Genomic DNA, 24,944 nt, shown 5'->3' with positions numbered 1-24,944 from the left:
CACACACACACACACACACACACACACACACACACACACACACACACACACACACACACACACACACACACACACACACACACACGCAATGCAATCACACACATCCATCAGGACACATGACAACACAGCCACTGGTGGATATTATTGTGAATGTGAGTGAAGTAATATTAAACCAGGATCTCGACAGACTAAAATGTCTGACGGCATATCTCGCGAATGTCCTATGTTTACTGGTGCTAGATCACACACACGCACGCACGCACGCACACACACACACACACACACACACACACACACACACACACACACACACACACACACACACACACACACACACACACACACACACACACACACACACACACACACACACACACACACACACACACACACACACAAACTGTGTCATATACACTGCTTTTAAGGATGAGTCAGATTCCAAAACACACAGCAGCATGTGGGGAAATGCAGCAAAGAGGCACCTTGTGCTTGCTTGATGACTCAGTGATAATCTACCTGACATTCGCAGAGAGCGATGAATGATGCAGCAACTTCACTCTGTAATATAACATTTTATCCTTCTACAATACCAATAGAAATCAACACTGTGACACTCACTTTAACGAGAGAAAGTAAAGCTATAGAAAGGGAGGAAAATAAATGAAATAAATGTATGAGAAAACAAAAAGAAAGACTGGAAATTGAACCCGGAACCATGGTAGTGTTAATGTCATGTTCAAGCCCTGAGTTACACCAGACAGTCAGACATGCTAACACCCAATGGGTTTGCATGTCTGTGTTGTAAGTGTGCTCTCACGCGCACACCCTCTAGACTAGTACACAAACAATGTCTGGCCAGAGATTTCTATCCGCCTCAACACACATAATCACACACGTCGCACACACAACACAACCCATCTAACCCAATCTCCTGCGGACCTTCCCATTATTCAGACGTGTGCGGTACACTTGGCTGCTCATGCAATATTCAGGTGTGGGGTTTACCGGCTGGCTGAGGAGACATGCAGCGAGATGACAGCAGGGTGCCTATGTGCTCCGCCTGAAGGACCAGAGCTGCCGTTAGGAAGCTCTGGACCCTCTGAACTGAAGTATGCAGACTAGCAGGGGAGAAGCGAACAGGTTATAGAATGATATAGAATGACAGGAGCAAGACTGGGAGCTGGGGATAAGTGGGTAGACTATGGAATGATATGAGTGGGACCAGGTGGTGTCAATTTAAATCTAAGAGCATTAAATATTTACAGTTTGTACTGTCTCTGTTAAATAGATGAATGGTGATTTGCGTGTGTGGTTGCACTCAGACAGGACAAAATACAAGCACACACCTATAGGCAAAACTAAAGTAGACAGGTATCCAAATACAAAATGAAATGTATTGCTATAAATGTAAACCAGGCAAAGCGGCACATTACCACTTGTTGTGACCGCAGGTCCTAGTTAACTATGAAAAACGTTACATCTTGTCAGTAACGTCAGTAACGTCAACCTCAATGTCTATAGCTGACCTATGACATCACACTGTTATGACATCACATTGTGACATCACATTCCGTCCTTGTCCCTTGTATGCCCATATATGGAGATCCCTGATGTCATCAATATTAAGCCCATAGCTTGGAATGCCCATATATGGACATATTGTGTGAGTCTCACGTGGTCTATAACACCAGTAAGACGCCTAAGAACGAAAAGTGAGGTTGCGCAGTGTGGTTGCCCTAACAGGGCATCATCTGGGAATCTGTCAGCTCCATATATGGAGATCTAGGTGATGGTCCAGTCGTCTCCATCTGGGAATCAGATGTAGAGGACAGGGATCTCCATATATGGGCATAAAAGGACATGGATGTAATTCATTTGCAAGTGTGACTCGTGTTGCGGCAACCACACTGGTTAAACTGACACAATATGTCCATATATGGGCATTCCCAGATATGGGCTTAATATTGATGGGCATAACAGGGATTCTATTAATGTGGTTGCACTAACAGGGCATCATCTGGGAATCAGCTCTATATATGGAGATCTAGGTGATGATCCAGTCGTCTCCATGTATGGATATCCAGGGTTTGATCTTTGATGAGGTGATGTCACAACAATGTGATGTCACAATGTCAACAATGTGATGTCACAACAATATGATGTCACAACAACAGCTATAGACATTTACTATAGGTGTTACATACTTACTCACTCAAAGATGTGACGGTTTTCATAGTTAACTGCCACTTACGGTCGCAATAACACATCTATGATGGCAGAGATCAGTCATATCCTTATCTGGGACATTATTTTGTCCACATTTTGTCCAACTTAAACAACCGCAACTCGAATCACACTAGCAAATGAATTCCGTCCTGTGCAAATTCTGTCCTGCCCTAAAGGGCGAAGTCGCTTTTCGCCTTTAGGCATCTTACTGGTTAAAGTTATTTCCCTTAATCATTATTTTCTGGCAAAATAACAGAAATGAAAATCCCTGTCATCAATATTAACCCCATATCTGTGAACATCTATGGGTACAAGGGGTCTCCATTTATGGGTAACTGGTCCGATATAAATCACTGGCCAGATGGCCAACATGGCACGACCTCGCCCTTTAGGGCAAGGTCGCTTTTCACCCTTAGGCGTCTTACTGGTACTTTAAATTATATTAAAATTATTATTTTAGATATGTTTGGCCATTTTGTAGTCTCTATTGACAGTGACAGGATAGAGAGATTTAAGTTCAAACAAACTTTGTTTTAGGGCTGGCTAATAAACAGACAACAAGAGGCAAAGTCTAAACTCCAGCCAATCAGCCATAGAAAGTCTACCATGGTATTTGTTCAATAAATGTGTGTCAGTAGATCATTACATGTCTGGTTAACAGGCAGAGGGCCAGAGATATGGAATTCACCCTCTCTCTCTCTTTCTCCATTCAACTACCGCTCATTCCCCCTCAATCGTAAAAAAAATGATATCTAGGCCGAGGGTTCCTACTTCTAGATGGATACTATTTAAGTATTGGAACCATGCAAAGTTATGTACATTTACAATTTGTTTGTATTATTATTATTTTCTTTTTTCAAGATATGTTTTTGGGCTTTTATGGCTTTATTAACGGGACAGTAGACTGACAGGAAACAGGGAGAGAGATGGGGAGTGACACGCAGCAAATCTGGTCAGGCTCGGCCTCGGGAATCAAACCAGCGACCCGCTGCATGCTACACAAAGCCTATGTGGTATGCGCCCAGACCAGTAGGCCAGCGTTTCTATTCTAATTCTACTCCAGTGTACTCGTATATATATAAAGATAATCTTGAATTGGTTTCTCACTCCTCCCTGCTGTATCCATTTCTCCTTTGCTCTCACTCTTTCACTCTCAGAAAAACAAAATCTTCAAAGGAAATGGAAGATGGAAGTGCAGCTTTGCTGTGGTATTCCTTAATTAAGTAGATAACGGCACAAATGTACGTGTGTGTGTGTGTGTGTGTGTGTGTGTGTGTGTGTGTGTGTGTGTGTGTGTGTGTGTGTGTGTGTGTGTGTGTGTGTGTGCGCGCATCATGCATGTGAGAGACTCAGAGACAAAGTGTTTACATGTGTTCGACAGAGAGTTTGTAAGACAAAACGTGTGAAAATGTTTGCAAAATTATAAACCACAACAAATATATACATTGTGCATGTGAAACAACAAAATCCCAAAGTCCTCCAAAGATACTGTATCACACAAACAATAGGGAAAAAAAGAAAAAGAAAAAGAAAACATGTCATGCAATAACACAAACAAAATGAAGAAGGTTATGTGAAACTAAATAAAAGGTTAATAGTAGAGAGAGTAGAGAGAGAGAGAGAGAGAGAGAGAGAGAGAGAGAGAGAGATAGATAGAGAGAGACACACACACACACACACACACAGTGTGTCCACTGCTGGTTTCACAATATTTCATAACTGGTTAAGTCGAGTGCCTCTAAATCAGGTGCTGGAAGAAGTACTCAAATGTTTTACTTCACAAGTAACAATACCCTTTTGCAGAAATAGTCTGTTATAAGTACAGGTATTCAAAACTTACTTGAGTGAAAGTACAAAAGTAATGGCATCAAAATATACTTAAAGTATAAAAAGTAAAAGTACTCATTACGCAGTTTGTAAGAATTCAAAAGTTTTCAAAATGTCTAAAAAATCAAATAAATAAATAGTTGATCTAATTTTTATATAGACAAAGTATACTGTATATAGGGCTGAAGTGGTTAATGAATGTTTTCTAATAGTCCAACGCTACAAAGTAACTAACTCAAGATTAAAAATAATTGTAGCGCAGTACAATATTTTGCCTCTGAGATGTAGTGGAGCAGAAGTAAAAGTATTGAAAATTGGAAATATTCCAGTAAAGTAAAAAATACCCCAAAAGTGTAAGTTAAGTACAGCACCTGAGAATACATGTAATTGGTTACTTTCCACCACTCAAAAAATCTATGTGTGTGCTAGGGCATTCACGAATAGTGATTTTTAGTATTCGAATTATTCGACCTCAAAGTATTCGAATAGTCGAATATTCGACAGGACCGGCCAGACTGTCAAATATTAAGTAAGCAAGAGGCGAACTTTGTGAAAATAGGCGATCTACATGCTCACAACGCCTCGCAAATATTCGACAGGACCGGCCAGACTGTCAAATATTAAGTAAGCAAGAGGTGAACTTTGTGAAAATAGCCGATCTACATGCTCACAACGCCTCGCGTTGCGAGGCGTTGTGAGCATGTAGATCTGCTATTTTCACAATATTTATCCTCGAAACAGAGTCATTAAATGTAATACCTACAGTGCTTGTCAGGGTGGGGGTCCCCAGTTCAAATATGTTTATTTTGGGGGTCACGGCCTAAAAAGGTTTGAGAACTCCTGGTATAGAGCATTAACAAATTCATCCACCAGGGGCATTGACAACTCATTCTTATGACTTCCTATCTCGCCAAGCTTTATAAACTCTTTATCTTTTACAGAGAAAACAATAAAAAAAAAACGAATATTCGACTTCGTTGAACAACATCGAATAGTGACCTTGATATTAGAATATTTAAATATTCGAATATTTGGTGAATGCCCTAGTGTGTGCAAGTTGGTGAGAGGAAGCAAGCGAGAGACGGGAGTTTAATTTATTCAAGCACCGATTTCAACCACCGCACACCATCCAACCTGAAACCTGATTTATACTTAGTTGTTACCAGAAGCAGCCAATCCACAAGACAGCTTTTAGATCTGCTATTTTCGTCACACGACAATGGCACGCAACCAAGTATAAACGAAGTACGAGAGCTTTCACTCACCTGATCTGGTGCACAATATGTATCCAGGCACTGTATAAAATGAAAATGTTCACATTAAAATAAAGGTATCTATGTCAGTAAGAAAGAAAGTGCATTAAAGTGTGTAATTTCACTTGCAATACTGTCATTTTTATGCTTCTTCTTTTAGATTGTAGATGGATTGGTTTAGACAAGGCTTATTTCACTGGTGTAACTTGTAACTTTACGAGTGCGAATGAAGACAGGCAAAGGAAAGAAAGAAAGAGACATTGACCAAGAGAGACAAAGAAAATGCAAGCGAGAGATTGAGATAAAGAGAGAGGCAGACTGTCATCAGCTGGTTCGTGTCAGGCCTCTTGAGATTGGAACCAACACCCTGAGGATAGAGCCTCATCCCACCTCCACACAGAGACCCCCTCCACCCTCCCATGGGCGTCAATTGGGTATGGCAGGGGTATACAGCTGCCATACCCTGGGTCCAGGGGGGAAAATAAAAGTTACTTTTAAATATAAATACATGAATGTCTCTTTGCCTATATTATGTTGTTAAATTACAGTTAAATGACTACAAATGCAAAATTTTACAAAATGGTCACTTCAACAAGGTATTATAATTATATTCTCCACATTTGTATTCATCTTGACAGAATGGTATATTCCCAGGTTCTGCAGGTCAGCTGCACAGGTGCAATGCATTATTGTTAATTGTGGCACGTTTACTAACATGCCAACTAAGTTTAGCTGCACTTGAACAACCGTTCCAGGCTGCCATATCCAGCCCAAGAAACTGTAGAAACGGGGGGGAAAAAATAAAATGTACTTCTCAAAATAAATGAATCATGCCTGTTGATAAGGTATGGCAACAAGACTGGTGTCTTGAACGCGCGCGAAGGCGCGCGTTCAAGACACCAGTCATGTTGCCATACCTTAGCTTTTTCTGAACTGACACCACTGCACCCTCCCAGCGGCCATTGTAGCTAGCTGCAGCAACAGCAGCAGCCACCCCGATACGTCCCTTTGACGGCTCAATAATTGACTTCTTATCTTTTATTAATAGAGGGAGCCATTAGGCAACACAGCAGCGTCTGGGGCGCGTCTACAGCGTGCCCTCCCCTCGCCGCCACTGTCTGAGCTCCAAGACTAAGCGCCGGCGGTGGCGACGTACGCGACTCAAGCTCGTTAAGTAAATGTGTGTCTGCCCCACACACACACGCTCTGGTGTAAATTAATCAGCCCACTCGTCTGAATGAAGGATGCTTCTCTGCCCTGGACTTATAGTAGTTTATCATGTTGTGCCTCTCCATTATCCATAAATGTCCCAAGGGACACGGGAATATTTGAAACGTTCAAGTTCTTGGCGCTTCAGCGTTGACCTTTGCCCCGCTTCCTGATCAAGGAATAGATGATTCCCTATTTTGTCCATCATTAAATTGAACAAAAAAAAACAACATAAATATTATTTGCAATATCCACTATTAGTCGTAAGAAGTGTTGTTTTATTTAATGTGAAAAGTTGAAGCTAAATGATGGAAAATATTTTATTTTATTTTATATATATATATATATATATATATATATATATATATATATATATATATATATAAAACTTTTTTTATAAAACTTTTAATATTATTTAAAGTCAATAATGTGAATGACAAGGATCTGATGATGAAATATGCTTTTATATGCTCTGATGCAGAACAGTCCACAAATATAAATCTGGGGATCAGTAGTTACATTAGCTAATCTGAACAAACAGTATGTAAACTTACTTCCCCAGGAGTAAAAAAAAACAATGATCAATTAGGCACCGACCCCATCTGTCACACAGAACACAAAACCAGCTGCCCCCTTTAGACTGGAACTGAAGTCTGACAGAAGTCCACACAGTCAGCCAGCTTTCTGGTAACACAAAAAGGTAGCTGAATCACATCCCACTGAAGCACAATAGAAAGAATATAATCCTTTAATCAAGGCCCCATGGAGTGGGAAATTGGAGTTATTGAAGGGGGACTTAAGTGCAAAACACAGTACTTCTGTGACATGCCTATCTCCATCTGTGAACAGAAACACATATCTTTTCCAAATGTATGTTAGCTGATGGGCAATTTTGCATTCAGCAGGAAGATGAAAATGATGGGTCACTGGACCAAATTCAAAGGGAATAACAAAGTGGAAGATAAAAGGGCAAATCATTTTGATTTTAAAAACAAACTAACCAACCTCTTTTTCAGCTCTTGTTGGAACAAGACTTGTGTTGGTTGAAATCCATGCCAGATGTTTAACCTTAAATATCTCCAAAATACAGCCTATTCATTGTATCATCTATCTTTTTACTATGTAGCCTACTGTACATGCTAGGTGCATTGATTACTTTTAACCTTCCTAGTTACTTTGTAGCTCTTAGTATTGTACTGTGTGGGGAAAGAAATGCTACAAAGTAACTAATTAAGTAAGTAAGCAAGCAAACATATAGTTCCAGTGAAGCCAATTTATTGATTTATTGATTGATTGATTGATTGATTGAAGACTTTATTAGAGGTTTGCATAGGAAAGGGTACTGTTTCATGACAGTACAGTTCACTGGTACAAGGTCAACTAAAATGATACAACCAAGAAAGCCAATCCATCCAATTCAACATTTTGAAGGCATTTACTCTGACCTTCCTCATTCATTCTGTCAGTGAGCTGTGTGTGTGTGTGTGTGTGTGTGTGTGTGTGTGTGTGTGCATGCGTGCGTGCGTGCGTGCGTGTGTGTGTGTGTGTGTGTGTGTGTGTGTGTGTGTGTGTGTGTGTGTGCGTGCGTGCGTGCGTGCGTGCGTGCGTGCGTGCGTGCGTGCGTGCGTGCGTGCGTGCGTGCGTGCGTGCGTGCGTGCGTGCGCGTGTGTGTAGGGGGGAATGCCAGGCATGACACCCAAAACCTGACTCTGAGCTGGACAGGCAAATGTAACCAGTTACTCTTAACTACATGATCAAACAAGTATAGTGTCCCAACAGCCATCAAGGTCCTTATCAAATGTCTTTAACAGGCAGGCTGCCCGTTCCACGTTCAGCAAGCATACCTCCGGCCAAGAATCCCAGCAGAAGCAGACTGGTTCTAAGTTTAACAGATTGAATCTTTTAGTAGATAAACAAGCAAGTCCAGAGCTGTTAACAGTAACTCCAACAGTCAGGTTTTAGACAAAGCACACATGCTACGGGACACATACTGGGAAATTAACTATTATATTATTATTATAACTGGACAGTCGCAAAGCACATGAATTAGTGAACCTCGATTGCCACAATTTTGCCAGCAATTTCAGAATAATCGAAAATCTTGAACATTTAGATGAGCTCAAAGCTGAGCTACAAACTGTATTCTATTGCAGAAGTAGAGAAAATGCATTATGGGCAGCCCTAAACATTATACTGTAAATACAGTATATGAGACCTCACCTTCGCAAGCTGATCCCACTCATCAGGTAGGCAAAACTACCTCTTTACATTTCTTATTTATAACAGTCATTTAGTTGTCCATGTTAAAAAGTAGATCAATTTTAAGTTGTTGGAATGTCAAGATTTTATTGCTAAGGATTTGTCCCTCCGTTGTTGTAATGCCATGCCTCTGCCAAGTTAGCTGAAAGGAAATGGCACAGGATGGAAGAGACAGCCACTCAGTGCTGAATCTGCTGTGCAACTGCTTCACAATAGAACTGAGGTTCCCAAAGCTTTTCAGCTTACAACACAAAAGAGACATTTGGTGTCTCCCCTGGATCCAGACTTAAGAAGATGATGGTGATGGTTTTGAGCAATAACACAATAATGTCAAGAATGGTGCGTGGCTGCGTGCGTGCGTGTGAGTCAGTGAGTGAGTGCGAGAGAGACAGACAGACAGACAGACAGACAGACAGACAGACAGTAAGACAGAGAGATGTCTCATGTCTGCACTCTCTGGCACACAATTATAAGCTACAGAATCCACATCTACAGAGTGAGTAAGAGCTTCATAATCAAATACTGCTACTGATTTCTCATGCCAAGGATCTTACAGGTTTACACTGTTGATGAGAGAGAGTGAAGAGAGGCAGAGAGGAGGGCACACAGTATGGGAGAAAGAAGGAGAAAAGAACATAGAGTGGTAGAGGGTGAAAGAAAGGAAGGAAGGCAGGGAGAGAGAGAGGAAGAGAGAGAAAGAGAGAGAAAGAGATAACAGGAGAGAGAGTGACTGACTGGCTGGCTGGCTGGCTGACTGACAGCAGTGAGTGAGATACTGTAAGGCACGGGGCTACATTCACTAAGAAGAGAAAATCTTTTTATGTATAATAAATGTAATCCATTAAAAATGCAGGACAGAGAAATGTATTCTGTCACTACAGTAACTTTGTCTGGTGTGTGTGTGCGCGCGCGTGTATGCACGCGTGTGTCACAGTAATGTATCTGTAAGTATGTCATGAGAATTTGACAGAGAGTAAAGAGAAAGAGAGCGTGCACGTTTTAAAAATGAATTCATGCCCGGGAAGACTGAAAGGACCCAGGGGGTGGGGCTGGGCGTTATAAATCGACACTGTCGAGCGTGTGGAGTTTAAAAGGCTCATGTGAAACGGAGGCTCTCCTAAAACAACACTGTAGCAGTGGGCCAAACCGAGTCTCCTTTATGTTTCAACAGCCAGAGTACGGAGCGGAATCTATTTCAGTAAGGAACACAAAATGATCCATGCCCTCTCCCGAGCCCCCCGGGGAGGGAGGGTAGGGAGGGAGGGGGGGCAGAACAGAGAACGGGGAATACAAATGAGAGCTTTATGCAGGGCTCTGCAGCACGCCACTCTCACGCTTCTCTCCACCAATGATGTCATACTGCTGGACGTGCACACACAGGCGCGCACGCACGCACACGCACACACACACACACACACACACACACACACACACACACACACACACACACACACACACACAGACACACAGACACACACACACACACACACACACACTTCCATAATCACAACGCCAATAGAAGAATTGTTACATGGCTTGAGGTTGATAGGGATTTCTCTATGGAGGCAATTAAAATTAGGCACCAATGAAACCTCCATAAGGATAGAGGGGGCTCTTATTTAGTGTGAGCAAGCTAAGAAAGAAATTAGGCAACAACGGTGCATTGTTGTGAGTTTGTAGATTGTCTATTTTTTATATTTTAAACCGTTGCAGTTTCATAGCCTTTGTTTTTTTAAACCTATGTTTTTTTTTTTTACAAATAAATACATGTGAACGTAACTCTACTCTGGAATGTAACATTCCATTTCAAGTTATATTCAATAAGAATGCAAACAAAGAAGTAACCTTTGAGTTATAAAATGATCTGTCCTGGCCCAAAATCCAATACTATTTTAATACTCTTTAGAAATAAATTATGCCCATGTTGTTTGTCTGCCATTACCTGTGCTGTCAAAACACAGGGACACAATAACTCTAAAGCTACGGCTGAAGAACCCTTAGGCAGTGCTTAATAAAGACCCCAGGTACATTACAAATGGCTACTACACGATGGAACGTTTACTGACCACAAGGGTAAGGGAAAGGGATAGCATTTCCATTTTGTTGGCCTTCCTCTGACAAATCAACATTTGTTCCCCCAACGCTCAAAATATAGCCTAGTAACCCAAACATACTGTAACCTAATTCAACTTCTGCTGGCACCTTGGCTGCACGAGTTGAATATTAAGCCAATAAACAGGGCTTTTCGGCACCCATCCATTGTAGTTTCTTTTGTTTTTTGTTTCCTTTTTCTTTATTGTGACAGTACAAAAGGCAGAACAAGGACGACAAGAGTGAAAGAAGGCATGGAGAGGATTAAAACAGGTTCAGTGGCGTATGGAATGCTCTAGACCTAAACACTTTACCTTTACACGCACGCACACACACACACACACACACACACACACACACACACACACACACACACACACACACACACACACACACACACACACACACACACACACACACACACACACACACACACACACACACACACACACACACACACACACTGACATTAAATTCACAGGGGATTTCCTCTGACATGCCTGATGAAAACGGTTGGTCTAATAAAGCCACTGAAATCTATTTTTGAGCTCTACGCATTTTCATGGTTATAGTGCTGCCCCTTTTGTTGGAGCACAATATTTCTTTTACATGGTTTACCATTATGGGCATAAACTAGCCAACGGGTAAACAACGCGCCTGCTAGATCTCCAAAGCTGTAACAGAAGCTTTTAATATCCGCTGCCTGCTACAATAGGTTGACTGACAGCAGACACCAAACAGATTCAAAATATCTCCTTCTTGTGGAGTCGAATGATTTGATTTATGTAAATGCTCGCTTTATGAAAACTATACACAAGTTACTGCACTTGATTGAACCTGAGCAGTGTGTTGAATGTAAGTCCCTGTTCATTTACTTAATAGTAACTATTATTATTATTATTATTATATTAAACAGTGTGGGAAATCCATTGCCCTTAGTATTAAGGATAGGTCCCAGGCTAGTAGGTAGCATGTTGTATATGCAAGAGCAGAGCAGGCAAGGTCCTACCCAACCACTACAACTACGCCACAACTTTGAACCCATAAATAGCTTCAGTCAGTCAGCATCGGTATTCCGTTAGATTAGCCTGGACATACTATTCCAGCTTGCTCAGCATCTGCAGGAGGCCAGAAAGGTTATGTTTACAGGCTTGTAAAGCAATGCTTATTTCTGACTGGTCAAGGTAATAGCTGCTCATTTCTGCCATCATCAGTGCCAACCACGGGATTTATCCACAATGTCCATCTGTCCTGGCATCTCATGCGGGACGGGAACACGGAAAGGGTCATGTGAGCCCTCCATCCCCAACCCCGCCCAAGAAATGAAAATGCCAGTGGTGGTACAGTGGCTCTCCTAATCACTACAACATGTTAAAACCTTCCTTAAGCTTTGCTTGGCCTGCAACTTTTCTAAGGAACTTGACCTACATTTCTCCTCCTCGATTGTGAAAGCAGCAAAAAGTTCTTAAAGCCTTAGTGAGATAGAGCTGAAACAGCAACTCCCTCTTCTCCCTCACACACTGTTTGCGGCAGCAGACAGGGTCCTTGTCTAGCCTGTGTGGAGTCTTGCTGCAAGTAACATCTAGTTGAAAACAAATCTGTTTATGCAAATGCAATGAGGCTAAACAACTGTTTAGGAAACTTTGAAGGAAATATATAATTTGAGGAAACATACAGAATAGAAATTGCAAGGTTTGAAGGAAAATTTGAATTTTCAACTCATTACTGAGATACCACATCTTCAACTTCAATCATTTATTGTCACATCACAAGTTTACACCAGGTAAAAAGGAGTGGGTGAAATTCTTTTGTACAAGCTTTCCATAAATTGTGTTGACAGAAATGGCAGAACGAACGCACGCACGCACGCACGCACGCACGCACGCACGCACGCACGCACGCACGCACGCACGCACGCACGCACGCACGCACGCACGCACGCACGCACGCACGCACGCACGCACGCACGCACGCACGCACGCACGCACGCACGCACGCACGCACGCACGCACGCACGCACGCACGCACGCACGCACGCACGCACGCACGCACGCACGCACGCACGCACGCACGCACGCACGCACGCACGCACGCACGCACGCACGCACGCACGCACGCACGCACGCACGCACGCACGCACGCACGCACGCACGCACGCACGCACGCACGCACGCACGCACGCACGCACGCACGCACGCACGCACGCACGCACGCACGCACGCACGCACGCACGCACGCACGCACGCACGCACGCACGCACGCACGCACGCACGCACGCACGCACGCACGCACGCACGCACGCACGCACGCACACACACACACACACACACACACACACACACACACACACACACACACACACACACACACACACACACACACACACACACACACACACACACACACACACACACACACACGTAAACATGTAATTACAAAACCTACACAGTCTGGATGATACCACTACACAATATAGAGTTGGGTAAATAAACAGATCAAATTAGAGCATAAAAAGGTATGCTAATTCTTTCATTTCCTTTCATTCCAATGTTATGGAAGACAGCCGCAGATGTTCAATGACCAGAGTCTACCAAACAGCACAAATCATAAGTAAATCATAATCCGAGCACACAGGTGTAGAACATAATGGATAAAGGGACATACTGTAATTGACAGAAATACGTCACTACCCTGCCAAACAGAAAAAGAAAGACCGAAACTCAGCAGCAGTCTGCGAAAACAAATTGGCACGCGCTGGCCCTAAACATGACTCAAAGACAGATGATTGAAACGATGGGGCAGCCTGGTCTGCAGAGCTTCTTTTTAGACTATTCTAAGCCTGAGCTGTTCACACACCATCTTCAATATAATCTCATCTACATCTGGCCCACATGGTATATTGACACGGCTCTAACCTCCTTTTTGGCATTACTAAAACTAGAAGCGTCTAGTCGGCGACCTGGCCAACTCGGAACAATGTAAATAGGGAATGAATGCCCCGCCCTTTAATGCAAACCCCATTATACCTGTTGTCATAGGACCCGTTTTGACCATCTGTTTGCCTGTGTCCATTTATGCCCATATATGGAGATATCTGTTATCTGTCTGTCTGTCAGCGTCCATTTTATGTCCATATATGGAGATCACTGCAGATATAGTTCTGGGTCCATTTTATGCCCATATATGCCCATATATGGAGATATCTGTCTATTTGCGTCCATTTCACGCCCATATATGGAGATCTCTGAATCTGTCTGTCTGTGTCCCTTTATGCCCGTATATGGAGATCTTTGTGATTCTGCGTAAACTTTATGCCCATATATGCCATTTGCGTCCATTTTATGCCCATTTATGGAGATCTCTGTATCCGTCTGTCTGTGTGTCTGACTGTGTCCCTTTATGCCCGTATATGGAGATCTTTGTGATTCTGCGTAAATTTTATGCCCATATATGCCATTTGCGTCCATATAGTTCTGGGTCCATTTTATGCCCATATATGCCCATATATGGAGATATCTGTCTATTTGCGTCCATTTCACGCCCATATATGGAGATCTCTGAATCTGTCTGTCTGTGTCCCTTTATCCATTTTATGCCCATATATGGGGCATTCATTTTATGCCCATATATGGAGAACGCGCGTGCCCGTGGGACGAACGGTTCTCATATGGGGGCATTCATTTTATGCCCATATATGGAGAACGCGCGTGCCCGTGGGACGAACGGTTCTCGAGATACGCGGATTACCTACATACATACACACTCACATGGGGCATTCATTTTATGCCCATATATGGAGAACGCGCGTGCCCGTGGGACGAACGGTTCTCATATGGGGGCATTCATTTTATGCCCATATATGGAGAACGCGCGTGCCCGTGGGACGAACGGTTCTCGAGATACGCGGATTACCTACATACATACACACTCAGAGATTTTTTGTTGACTCATGTGGCGTACGTGATGTCAGAGCCTTTTATGAAGTGATGTCACAATGAGTCAGAGCTTTCGCCGATTTCCTCAGAAACAGCCTGATGTCAGCCCATATATGGAGATATCTGTCTATTTGCGTCCATTTCACGCCCATATATGGAGATCTCTGAATCTGTCTGTCTGTGTCCCTTTATCCATTTTATGCCCATATATGGGGGCATTCATTTTATGCCCATATATGGAGAACGCGCGTGCCCGTGGGACGAACGGTTCTCATATGGGGGCATTCATTTTATGCCCATATATGGAGAACGCGCGTGCCCGTGGGACGAACGGTTCTCGAGATACGCGGATTACCTACATACATACACACTCAGAGATTTTTTGTTGACTCATGTGGCGTACGTGATGTCAGAGCCTTTTATGAAGTGATGTCACAATGAGTCAGAGCTTTCGCCGATTTCCTCAGAAACAGCCTGATGTCAACAATCAACCCTGCATAAGGAGATTCCGAACGTTTCGCGCCGGTTTGGGAAAACCGCGCGTCGGGTCGGGTCGAGACCCGGCACTGCACTCTGTGCCGCGGCGGGGAACGCGCGTGCCGAATCTGAAGCCGGTGGGACGAACGGTTCTCAAGATACGCGGATTACAAACAAACAAACAAACAGAGATTTGTCGCATTTATAGATAGATAAGGTCCCAGAGATTTAGGCTTCCATCACACAGCAAAGTGAACAGGGCCTCAGATGCCCATAATCACTGAGCTATCAGTCATTTGAACCACATTTGGAAATAAGGCCACCTCTCTCTCCAACTGCAAAAGCAGGAAGCCATTCGAATGTTGTTTTCGTTGCAAATGGAATTAATCTCTTTGCAAAATTGGGATTTGCGCTGAATACATTTAATAAATACTATACAGGTCCAGTTTAAAGACAGGGTAGCCGATAAGGGTACCACTTCTGATATTATATACTAGTCTGATGATATAAGTATCCCTGTATGAGTTTATACAGAATTTGGATGAGTTTACCAGGGTGGATTATTGAACGTTGGGGCACATACATACAGTTTATGATAATGTCAAATTATAATTTAAGTACAGTTTTTAATTTCTCCGACATTTACAATTATCTGTTGCCCTGCCTTGAATTTGTCAAATGGTTGTCTAAATGTAGTGTTGTCACTTTAACCTAAACCAGGCCATTGTGTTCATTACAAAAATACAAGCACAAAAATAACCAGGGGTATAATCTTGATAAAGAGCAAACAGTGATGTCTCTCCATTTGAACCAGGATAATCCAAACCAGGATTAAGCTGATTGTGAACTGGTGCACACCCAGAGGTGGACAGTAACCAAGTACAGTAGACTACATTTACTTGAGTTTAACACCTTCTAAGCCTGGCCGTACTCCCTCGGACTTCCTACTGGGTCCCATCAGCCACGCCGTCTATTCCCGGACTTTTGATATAAATTATAATAAAAAAAAAAAAAACATCGGAAATTCTTCTCTGTGTCTTTTTGGAGCGATCTGAAAGGGTTAATATGCTCTGACAGTCATTTTCTGGTGCTGGGTGTGATACTCCTAATATCCAGCAGGCCACGCCGTTGACTCACATTCTGGATGGATGGCTGGCCAGGAGGAGCCTCATCCTCTCCCCAGTGTTGAAACTCAGCAAGAAGCTCAAACAAGATGGCTGGTCTTTGTCTCTGTTCGTGGATCGCGGTTTCAATCACGTTCGGGCGCCGCTTCTCTATCGCTCCTTTCCCTGCTTCGCCGCACGTAAACGAATGGAATTGATCTCCCCTCCGCCTCGCCAAAGTAAGATCGCCGACCTCTGCAGGATGAATATGTACGCTGTGTCGAGCACTCCAGTACGTGTTGTTATCATGTGGGCTTTGTTTTTTTAAAACATGTTTGTAAATAAATGGCTTATTTCTTCGGCGCTACCTCTGTTCAGAGGGTTCTGCCGCGGCTTGCAACGTGTTAATAGTTCAGTAGCCTACATTTTTTAACTATCATTTTCTGTACTTTACTTGAGTATTTATATTTTTGGGAAAACACTTTGGGGGTACAGTATAAATGCATTGATAATAAACTAAACGTAATTTGTACTTTTGAATACTTGTGTATTTTCAAAAGCATATACTTTTGAATACTTGAGTCATTTCTTTTTAAACAAGTACTCCAGTACTTTAACTCAAGTACAAATTTGACAGAGCAACATTCACTTGTAGCTGAGTAATATTTGAACTAGTACTGGAGTTGAGAACTTTGTCCACACCACTGTAAACCACACACACACACACACACACACACACACACACACACACACACACACACACACACACACACACACACACACACACACACACACACACACACACACACACACACACACACACACACAGGTGTGTGTAAGTAATATATAGCCTGCTGAGCCCAGCGATGTGTAGGGAATTACCACCAACCATGAGCCAAATGGAGGTGTTGTTTTCTCTAGTTACTTTCTTACTCTACCAGCTACATTGGCAGGAAACCAGCAATCGATCTGGGGTACTCCTTGGCTAGTAGAATGGTTAAAGTATCTCAGTAATTTTGGGATTTTGAAAAACCCTGAGGCCTATACAATCCACGATAAGTGGTGACCAGCTCTCACTTTGCACCGACAGACAGAGGGTATCAGCTAAAGGTTAGTATCTTACCCACATGTCTCCTTCCACCATGGCTTTTCCAACAACTATCACAAAACACAGTGAAGATTCGTTGTTTCTCTGCTGGTTCAAGGCCATATTGATTTGTTCAGTTCAGCATTATTCTCTACCAAGGCAAAGTAGCACACCAGACAGGGTTGAATCAGGTTATGTTTTTCTCTTTAGGTTTAGGGCATATGATTATCAGTAATATGTTATCTAGCAGACGTCATAATTTGATGAACAAGCCTTGACTTTTGACTAGACTTCCTGTCATGCAGCCTTACCCCCTGTAGCTGGCCCAGCATCATTAGCATAAACATTAGTGAGTGAACAATTTTCAACATTAAGAAAGTGGAATGTTACTTTTCAACCCCAGATTCCCCTCCTCCTCCTCCCTTCAGGTTTGCCATCACAGAGTCCTCTTATCCTACATTTTTTAACCATAATCCTGTGTTGTTGAAAATATCCTTAACTCATTTAATGCCGCGTGACAACCTCGACGACTTACAGGCTTATGAGTCACCAATTATTTCCGGGGTAATCAGAAGGTCACCTGACACGTTGATGACATAACCGGAACAAAACAGCTTTCCCATTTTTTGGGAAAAAGAAATGAAAAATAGCCATAATGAATGTGTATGGGGAAAGGGGCTGGGTGCAAGCTAGACGCAGAAGTGGCTATCTTTGGAGTGGATCGCTGTTTTTTTTTTTTACTCTATGAAAAATCATAGAATATTCAGTAAAAAGAAAAGCTGGCTGAAACAACAGTTTGCATAGCTTTGTTCCCGATCATCGTAAGTATAATCAGATGAGATGACACTTTTCCATTTGTTTCGACATTTGATGTTTGCACCAAAATATATTACAAATTCAACTGAATGAAGCAAAAAAAGTATAACAGAATTACAGATTATGTTATTGGAACTCAAAGGTGGAAAAACAAAGGATGTACTGACAGTGGGTGTATTGTAAAGGAGGAAAACCCAAAGAGATTAGTCAGGCATGATGATGCATGAGGGGAATGCATGGGAGTAAAAAAAAAGGTGATCGGTCTGCAGAGACACAAAGCAACTCAGATGGGATGACAGGGAGGTAGAGAGGACAGATGTTCTCTCCTGTCCTGCCCTGCCCGCCCTCTAGGACCCGCTGTATCAGCAGGGCTTGTGTGTGTGTGTGTGTGTGTGTGTGTGTGTGTGTGTGTGTGTGTGTGTGTGTGTGTGTGTGTGTGTGTGTGTGTGTGTGTGTGTGTGTTTAGTGTTCGATTCACTGAGGGTGGGGAGAAATCCATGCCTCTCTTTTTGATATTCCCCCGCTGGTCATCCATCCATTTTTTATCGCAGGCAGATACATTTTATCCCTGCTTTTGGTCAGACTGAATTAAACACATGCAATTCCTTTTGGTAAATTGTCTGCTAGATGACGCGGCCTTCAGACATAACATTTATATAACATGACTGGGCGATTCACTTGATTAATGGCTCCCTTGCAAACACATGGAGCAATAGTCGCAAGGATGAAAATGAGGGGCACAAAACAGGCTTACTCGGCTTGCCCAGTCTGTATGTCCCTGAGCAAGACACTCAGCATTTATCCATAGTTAGGATGGGTAAATGCAGAAGACACTTTCCAGGTACAAAAGGGGCACAATTATTATTATATTGAGAGGAACATCACAGAGACTACAAGAATAACTCAGGGGGGACATCACCATAAACCAAAGTGACTTCACATTCATACAACATAATCACTTGACAATGACTTGCTTGTGAGAACACAGGGTCTGGCCTGCAAGTATGAAAATAAATGAAACAGGCCAATAGCTAGAGGTCGTAAAATGATAGTGTTAGTAGAGAACACGGAGAGCATGCAGAGACAACACGGCCAACACAGGGAACATAAAACAATGTCACCCATTAACTGCCTCCCGGTCGGCCTACTCAAAATTCTCGCAGTGTGAGCATCCTAAGCAGCACGGGGACAAAAGGACGAGTGTTTTCTCCGCGACTCAAAGCGACATCTCAGCACTCTCAGCCTCCAACAGGTCCAAATATGACAGCCTACTGGGTCCAGCTGTCACTTGAGGGCCCACTCAATCCCTGCTCTGTCTCACGAACCTATACCCCCCCAACTCTGACAGCACTTAGCCCTCACAGTGCCTACTGGCTCTGTATGCCACGCCACAGAAATTCAATTGATGCCCACTTCAGAAATACCAAAGATGACACACGCGTGCGCACACACACGCACACACGCACACGCGCGCACACACACACACACACACACACACACACACACACACACACACACACACACACACACACACACACACACACACACACACACACACACACACACACACACACACACACACACACACCAACTGTCCTTGGATTTAAGAGAGGCTCAGGTGGTAATGTTGCCACTGTGATTGATTTTGTGCATGTGTAGGGGCGGGGCCAATGATTGTCTTGGAGGACACTAAGAACAAGTGTGACTCTTGGAAGTCATAAACATCCACTCTTGGATCTTGTTACAAATTTACAAAGTTACAAAGGTTATGGTGCAATTCACATTTTCATATATATATATATATATGGGCACAGACAGCCCATATATTCTATGGGCTGTCTGAGAGCTTTAATGAGGACAGATGTCGGGTAAGTTTGTTTTTTTCTACATCTCCTTTGGCTGCTGTACTGGCAGCATTTTCCGTCAACCTCAGGGAAGAATAAAGCCTTACAGTATCTTAATTTGCATGCTGGACCAACCCAAATGTATGCTATACCAAACTAGAGGCAAATAATACAATCAGTGATGCTTCCTTCTCCTTCTGTGGACCAAATCCTTACTGCAGATTAAAGCCTGATTTATGCGTTGACGTACAACGGTTTCATATGCTGACAATAGCAGATATACAGGCTCACAATGGGTCGCACAACACCACGTTGTGAGTTTGTAGATATATTTTCGGCACGCGCCTGTTGTACGACAGAGCATAAATCAGGCAGCCAATGACTTCTGTCCACTCATGCTTGTTGATAAAGTATGTGTGACAAATAACACAGTCTCACTTAGGCGTGCAGCTACAGGCCACTGGCAATTATCATCCTATCACCACCCAAAGATTGCTGATTTATGCTTTTTCTCTTACCTGCGATAGGTGATTATTGAACACCGCCGCAGGTTCAGAGCTGTTTATGGCCCGAGGTGACTCTGGGAAACATGAGATCAGTGCAGAGGCAGCACTCCTATAAGCTAGGCCAGGCCATGCCTAATAGCCTAGGGCTTCAGGGACCTTAAGCATGGATAGAGCAGGGATTATATGAAAACATGAAGACATTGTGAGGAAAAAGTTTTGGAATAACGTATTAGGCCGGAGTGATTTAACGTGGCTATATTTGAATATCCCTGTTCTCCAATTAATTGACTGGCATTGTAGCAAAGGCATACAACATAGCAGTAGTGATGCAACTATGCCAGGCAGGTCCTAAGAATAGATGAGGATAGGGTACTGCTGTTTATCCTACAGACAGCACGGATCACCTCCAAATTCACATTTTGGCAACAAAGGATTGTGTTCCAGAATAGCAATGACAAGCTAACTGTGGCTCTACCCTTACAGTTCGCAGGGAGGTTGATTTTTGTTTCCTCCAAACAGCAGCCTGATGTTTAAGTTCCTTGCCTCCATTTGGCCATATTCATGATTTGAATTCTCACAGAACTTTCTCTCCCCTACTCAGTTTCCCATTCAGCTTTCTTACCATCTCAATACCACTAACAGAGGGGGTAAACCACATACATACACAATAAGCAGAATTTCCCCCCCATGTTTTTTACAACAACAAAAAGGTGATGTGCAGTATCATGCAAGCAAATGCAATACAGCCATCTGACAATTAAGTATGAACTTGACCAGAGAGGAACAGAGCCGGGGAGACACAAGACTCCAGTAGGATGTGACCCCACGTCAGCAAGGAACCAGGTAGACTTTAAATAAAGAATGTTACGCCCCAAATGTGTAATTTGAAAATATATTAACAAATACCGGTAACCCATTGTATAACACACTTTCAATATAGCTGAGGAAATTCATAGTCTCACAGAAGATCCTGAACTCAGTCTAGTACTAACTCAGCTACACTCAGAGGATATCAACAGGGGCCATCAGCGTTTGGTACGGGAACAGCTCCCTCCTGGGACCAGTGAGTCCTGCAGGGGACTATGCGCTCGACCGAGAGAACCATGGGGACTTCACTCTCACCCTTCAGGAGCAGGACTCATATTCCAGAAGGTGTTTGAGCAGACGTACAATTATTTTAAACAACCCACATGTTCCCATCTGTGGAGTATTGCTATAGCCTACTTCACCACATAAAATGTACTGCTATTTGCACCATGTGGTTAGGGGTTAAGAGTCTTGCCCAGACTTATACAGTTTTACTCTGCAGAACGGGAGGCGAACCTGTGACCTTCCTATTATCAGATGCCCTCTTAACCCACTAGGCTACAAACTCCCCCAGTCTGTGTCCTTGAGCAAGACATTGAACTGTTCCCGATGATACGGTTGGTGCCTTTCATGGTTTCCTCCTCCATCCGTGTGTGAATGTATGAGTGAATGGGTGAATATATGCTCATTGTAAAGTGCTTTGGATAAAACCGTTATATAAATGCACTATTTACCATTTATTTTGTATTTCCCACTCTCTCCATCAAAGCAATTTGCTGCTTGTACTTGCATGAGTGACAAATAAATCTCCTAATATTATCATCACCTACTTGTATTATGCATATTTTAATATACAATGTTGGTCACAGTAGCAGAGTCTGACAGTGTATGCCACACCAAGATTTCACTGCACATACTTGTATGAACATGTGACAAATAAAACCTCTTGAATCTTGCCAAAGCTGTTACGTGTTGGACAGCCAGTGTGTGTGTGGTCAGCTCACATGAATCTGTGACAGCATTGGATAGGGCAGGTGATTCGACACCAGCTTTAACAAGCAGAGTTCATCCAGTCTAAATGTTGAGAGACACCAGTCAATAGAGATGCACTGATCCAGGAGGAGACGGTGATTGACAGTTCAGTTCACACTGTAGGCTAATCCTTGCAGTGCATTAAGACAGACAGTGAGACAGGTAGAGTTACAGAGAAACACGGGCAGGATTCAATACCAAGGCCAGTTGAAGTAGGCTACATATTATGGTCACAGAGATTGGGGGCCTTGATCACCGCAATCTCTCTTGGCACACAAAGCATCATGTCTTATGTTAAACAAACTAGTATGTCAGAAGTTGATATTGCCAGACAGTAAAGCAAAAAGACGGCATTGTAACATTCTATATTCTGCTATTAGGTATTGATCCTAGGGTAGACTGGCGGTCAGGGTCAGTCACAGAACAGCCCCCCTAGGCCCTAGGGCTGGTAAGGCATCTGAATCTTTCTCAAGGACACCAGAACAGTGCACACATGTGGGGTCACAAGATCACTGGAACAGTGCACCTATTTGGGGTCATGGGGAAAAAAACTTGTGACCAAAGGGATTGTGACCTTCTAGTGAGGCCCCGATTAAGCCACAGATCCACTGTTATTCTACTACTGCAAAAGTGTATTTTGCAGTAGTAAATAATAACAGAGTTTAATAATTAGTCTCACAAGCCAACTACTGACCAAATTCTGACAGTGACAGCAAGGATTTATCATCTCGGGGTAGGGCATCTGATTCTTCTGATGACCACAAACTCGTTTTGTTTTGTCATCATCCCTAAAACTATCTCTGAATAGAGATCTATGCAATTTCACGAGTTTCCATCATGTAGTACTGCCCTACAGTATAGGCGACACACCTTAGTGCAGACGTATCAGTCGTTATTCTGATCGATGTTTTTGAGACTTTACAGGTCAATGCAATTGAGAGTTTGAGACAATAACCAATTGCCCTACGGCCTACGTGATGATCTACTAACCTATTACACACAACGATTTAGTAATAATAGGTAAAAATGTATAGGGGTGAAATGTCATCGCATGTGGTCGCTCAGTGCATTGCAACCAAAAATGTTCAAATGTGCAGAGATTTAAATTAATATTTAACTGGTATTGTAAGCTAGCAACATACATCTGGAATAGGTTAAATTAATGACACTGCGCGCTGTGGCTAAGCCGCTGTGCAGCTGTATGTGACAAATGACAGCTTGCCCGTCTGATGACACTGGGGTGGTCGTGGTTTAAAGTTTAAATGGCCCATTGGACCTGGTCGCGCCTTACCTCGGAATACAGTTCGGGGAAGATCCATCTATTTCCCATGTGGCGAACAGGTTCATCGGGACGGGTCTGTTGAGAGCCCCGCTCCCCGGGAAACTCAACCGGCCACTTCTCTCCGCCATGGTTCGGTTCGGACGGGCGAGAGACGTCCAACCGCACCGAGCTGGGATCTATTGAGAACAGCAAACTGATCCAAATCTTGCCGTGTTGCCGTGCGTCGAGAATAAAGTTGTTTCCCCACACCCGCGTTTAGTACAATGTCATGTGTACAGCAGAGGCCGTGCTCATGTCTCCGTCCTTGTATCCAGCAGGTCGGGTATCCAGTTCACGAACGTCGGGGCAAAACTGCAGTGTGAGCACTGAGCAGTGTGTGCTTGTTGTGGATCCACCACCACCACGCTACCGTCCATCCATCGCCACCCACAGGAAATCACGTCATCGGCGGGTCCCTCGCCGCTGCATTCTGTTCGCTTCACTTGCAGGTGCAGTGCAGGACTGAAACTGCCTGGACTGCCTTGGGCATGGACCCAGAAGCCGTCTCGGGTCGATGGCCAGCTTGGCTTTTTATCATTCTGTGCCAAGCCCTGAGTGGCAGCCAACAGCCTTTAGTTGCAGGCAAAGAGCACCCACCCTTTCACTTCGTACTGCAGCTGCAAGCGGGAGGCTGTCACACGTACAGAAACGTAGGAAGCACAGCCAATCTTGTTTTGCACTTTCCCTCTCAATATGGAATAAATCTGGTCATCGGGTTCACATTAGATAGATGTATATACGATAGTCCGAATTGTCTGCGCCTAGTCAATGTAAATGAACATTCCCTTCCTATTTAAGCACCTCGTTCAAACGTGCATACTTCTAGAATGGTTAATCTTAAACAAACTTGAACTCGCTCTAATAGCAAGCAGACACTGCCACCGTGTGGCGATTCCTTGGCTTGGCCCATTTTCTCCAGGTCATCAGTCAGCGTTATAATGGGACCAGATTTTCCCCATGCTCAGCAAATCATACAATATGGAGTAAGGAAGGAGCATTTATTAAATTCAAACAATTTTAATTTATGATTTGTAAACATTGGTGTAGATTACCCATACACTCACTGAGATCAAACTTCCCAGAAACGCTTACTCATAATTGTCCATTTACTGTAGGCTATATGCATGCACATCTGAATAATCTCTCAAACA

The 24,944-nt window shown here is 43.2% G+C and overlaps 1 protein-coding gene across 7 annotated transcripts in view; it reads right to left on the bottom strand.

The window, feature by feature from the left end:
* Window positions 1-24,225, bottom strand: part of pacs2 (phosphofurin acidic cluster sorting protein 2) — an 84,764-nt gene extending 60,539 nt beyond the window's left edge. For 3 of the 7 annotated variants that reach the window (XR_013963154.1, XM_080751398.1, XM_080751402.1), the window contains exons 1-2: window positions 23,764-24,225; window positions 5,319-5,348 (exon numbers count right to left, since the gene is read on the bottom strand). Coding sequence is in view for 6 of the 7 variants with exons in the window: in XM_080751398.1 (XP_080607524.1) it covers window positions 5,319-5,348; window positions 23,764-23,882 (149 nt within the window). In the remaining variant the exon portion in view is untranslated. The remainder of the gene's footprint in view (window positions 1-5,318; window positions 5,349-23,763) is intronic. The other 4 variants (XM_080751401.1, XM_080751403.1, XM_080751399.1 and 1 more) reach the window with 3 other exon arrangements.
* Between the last annotated feature and the right edge of the window lie 719 nt (window positions 24,226-24,944).

The sequence above is a fragment of the Nannobrachium achirus genome (assembly GCF_963921795.1).
Source record: "Nannobrachium achirus genome assembly, chromosome: 20".
NCBI lineage: Eukaryota > Metazoa > Chordata > Actinopteri > Myctophiformes > Myctophidae > Nannobrachium > Nannobrachium achirus.
This window is presented reverse-complemented; position numbering and strand designations above follow the sequence as displayed.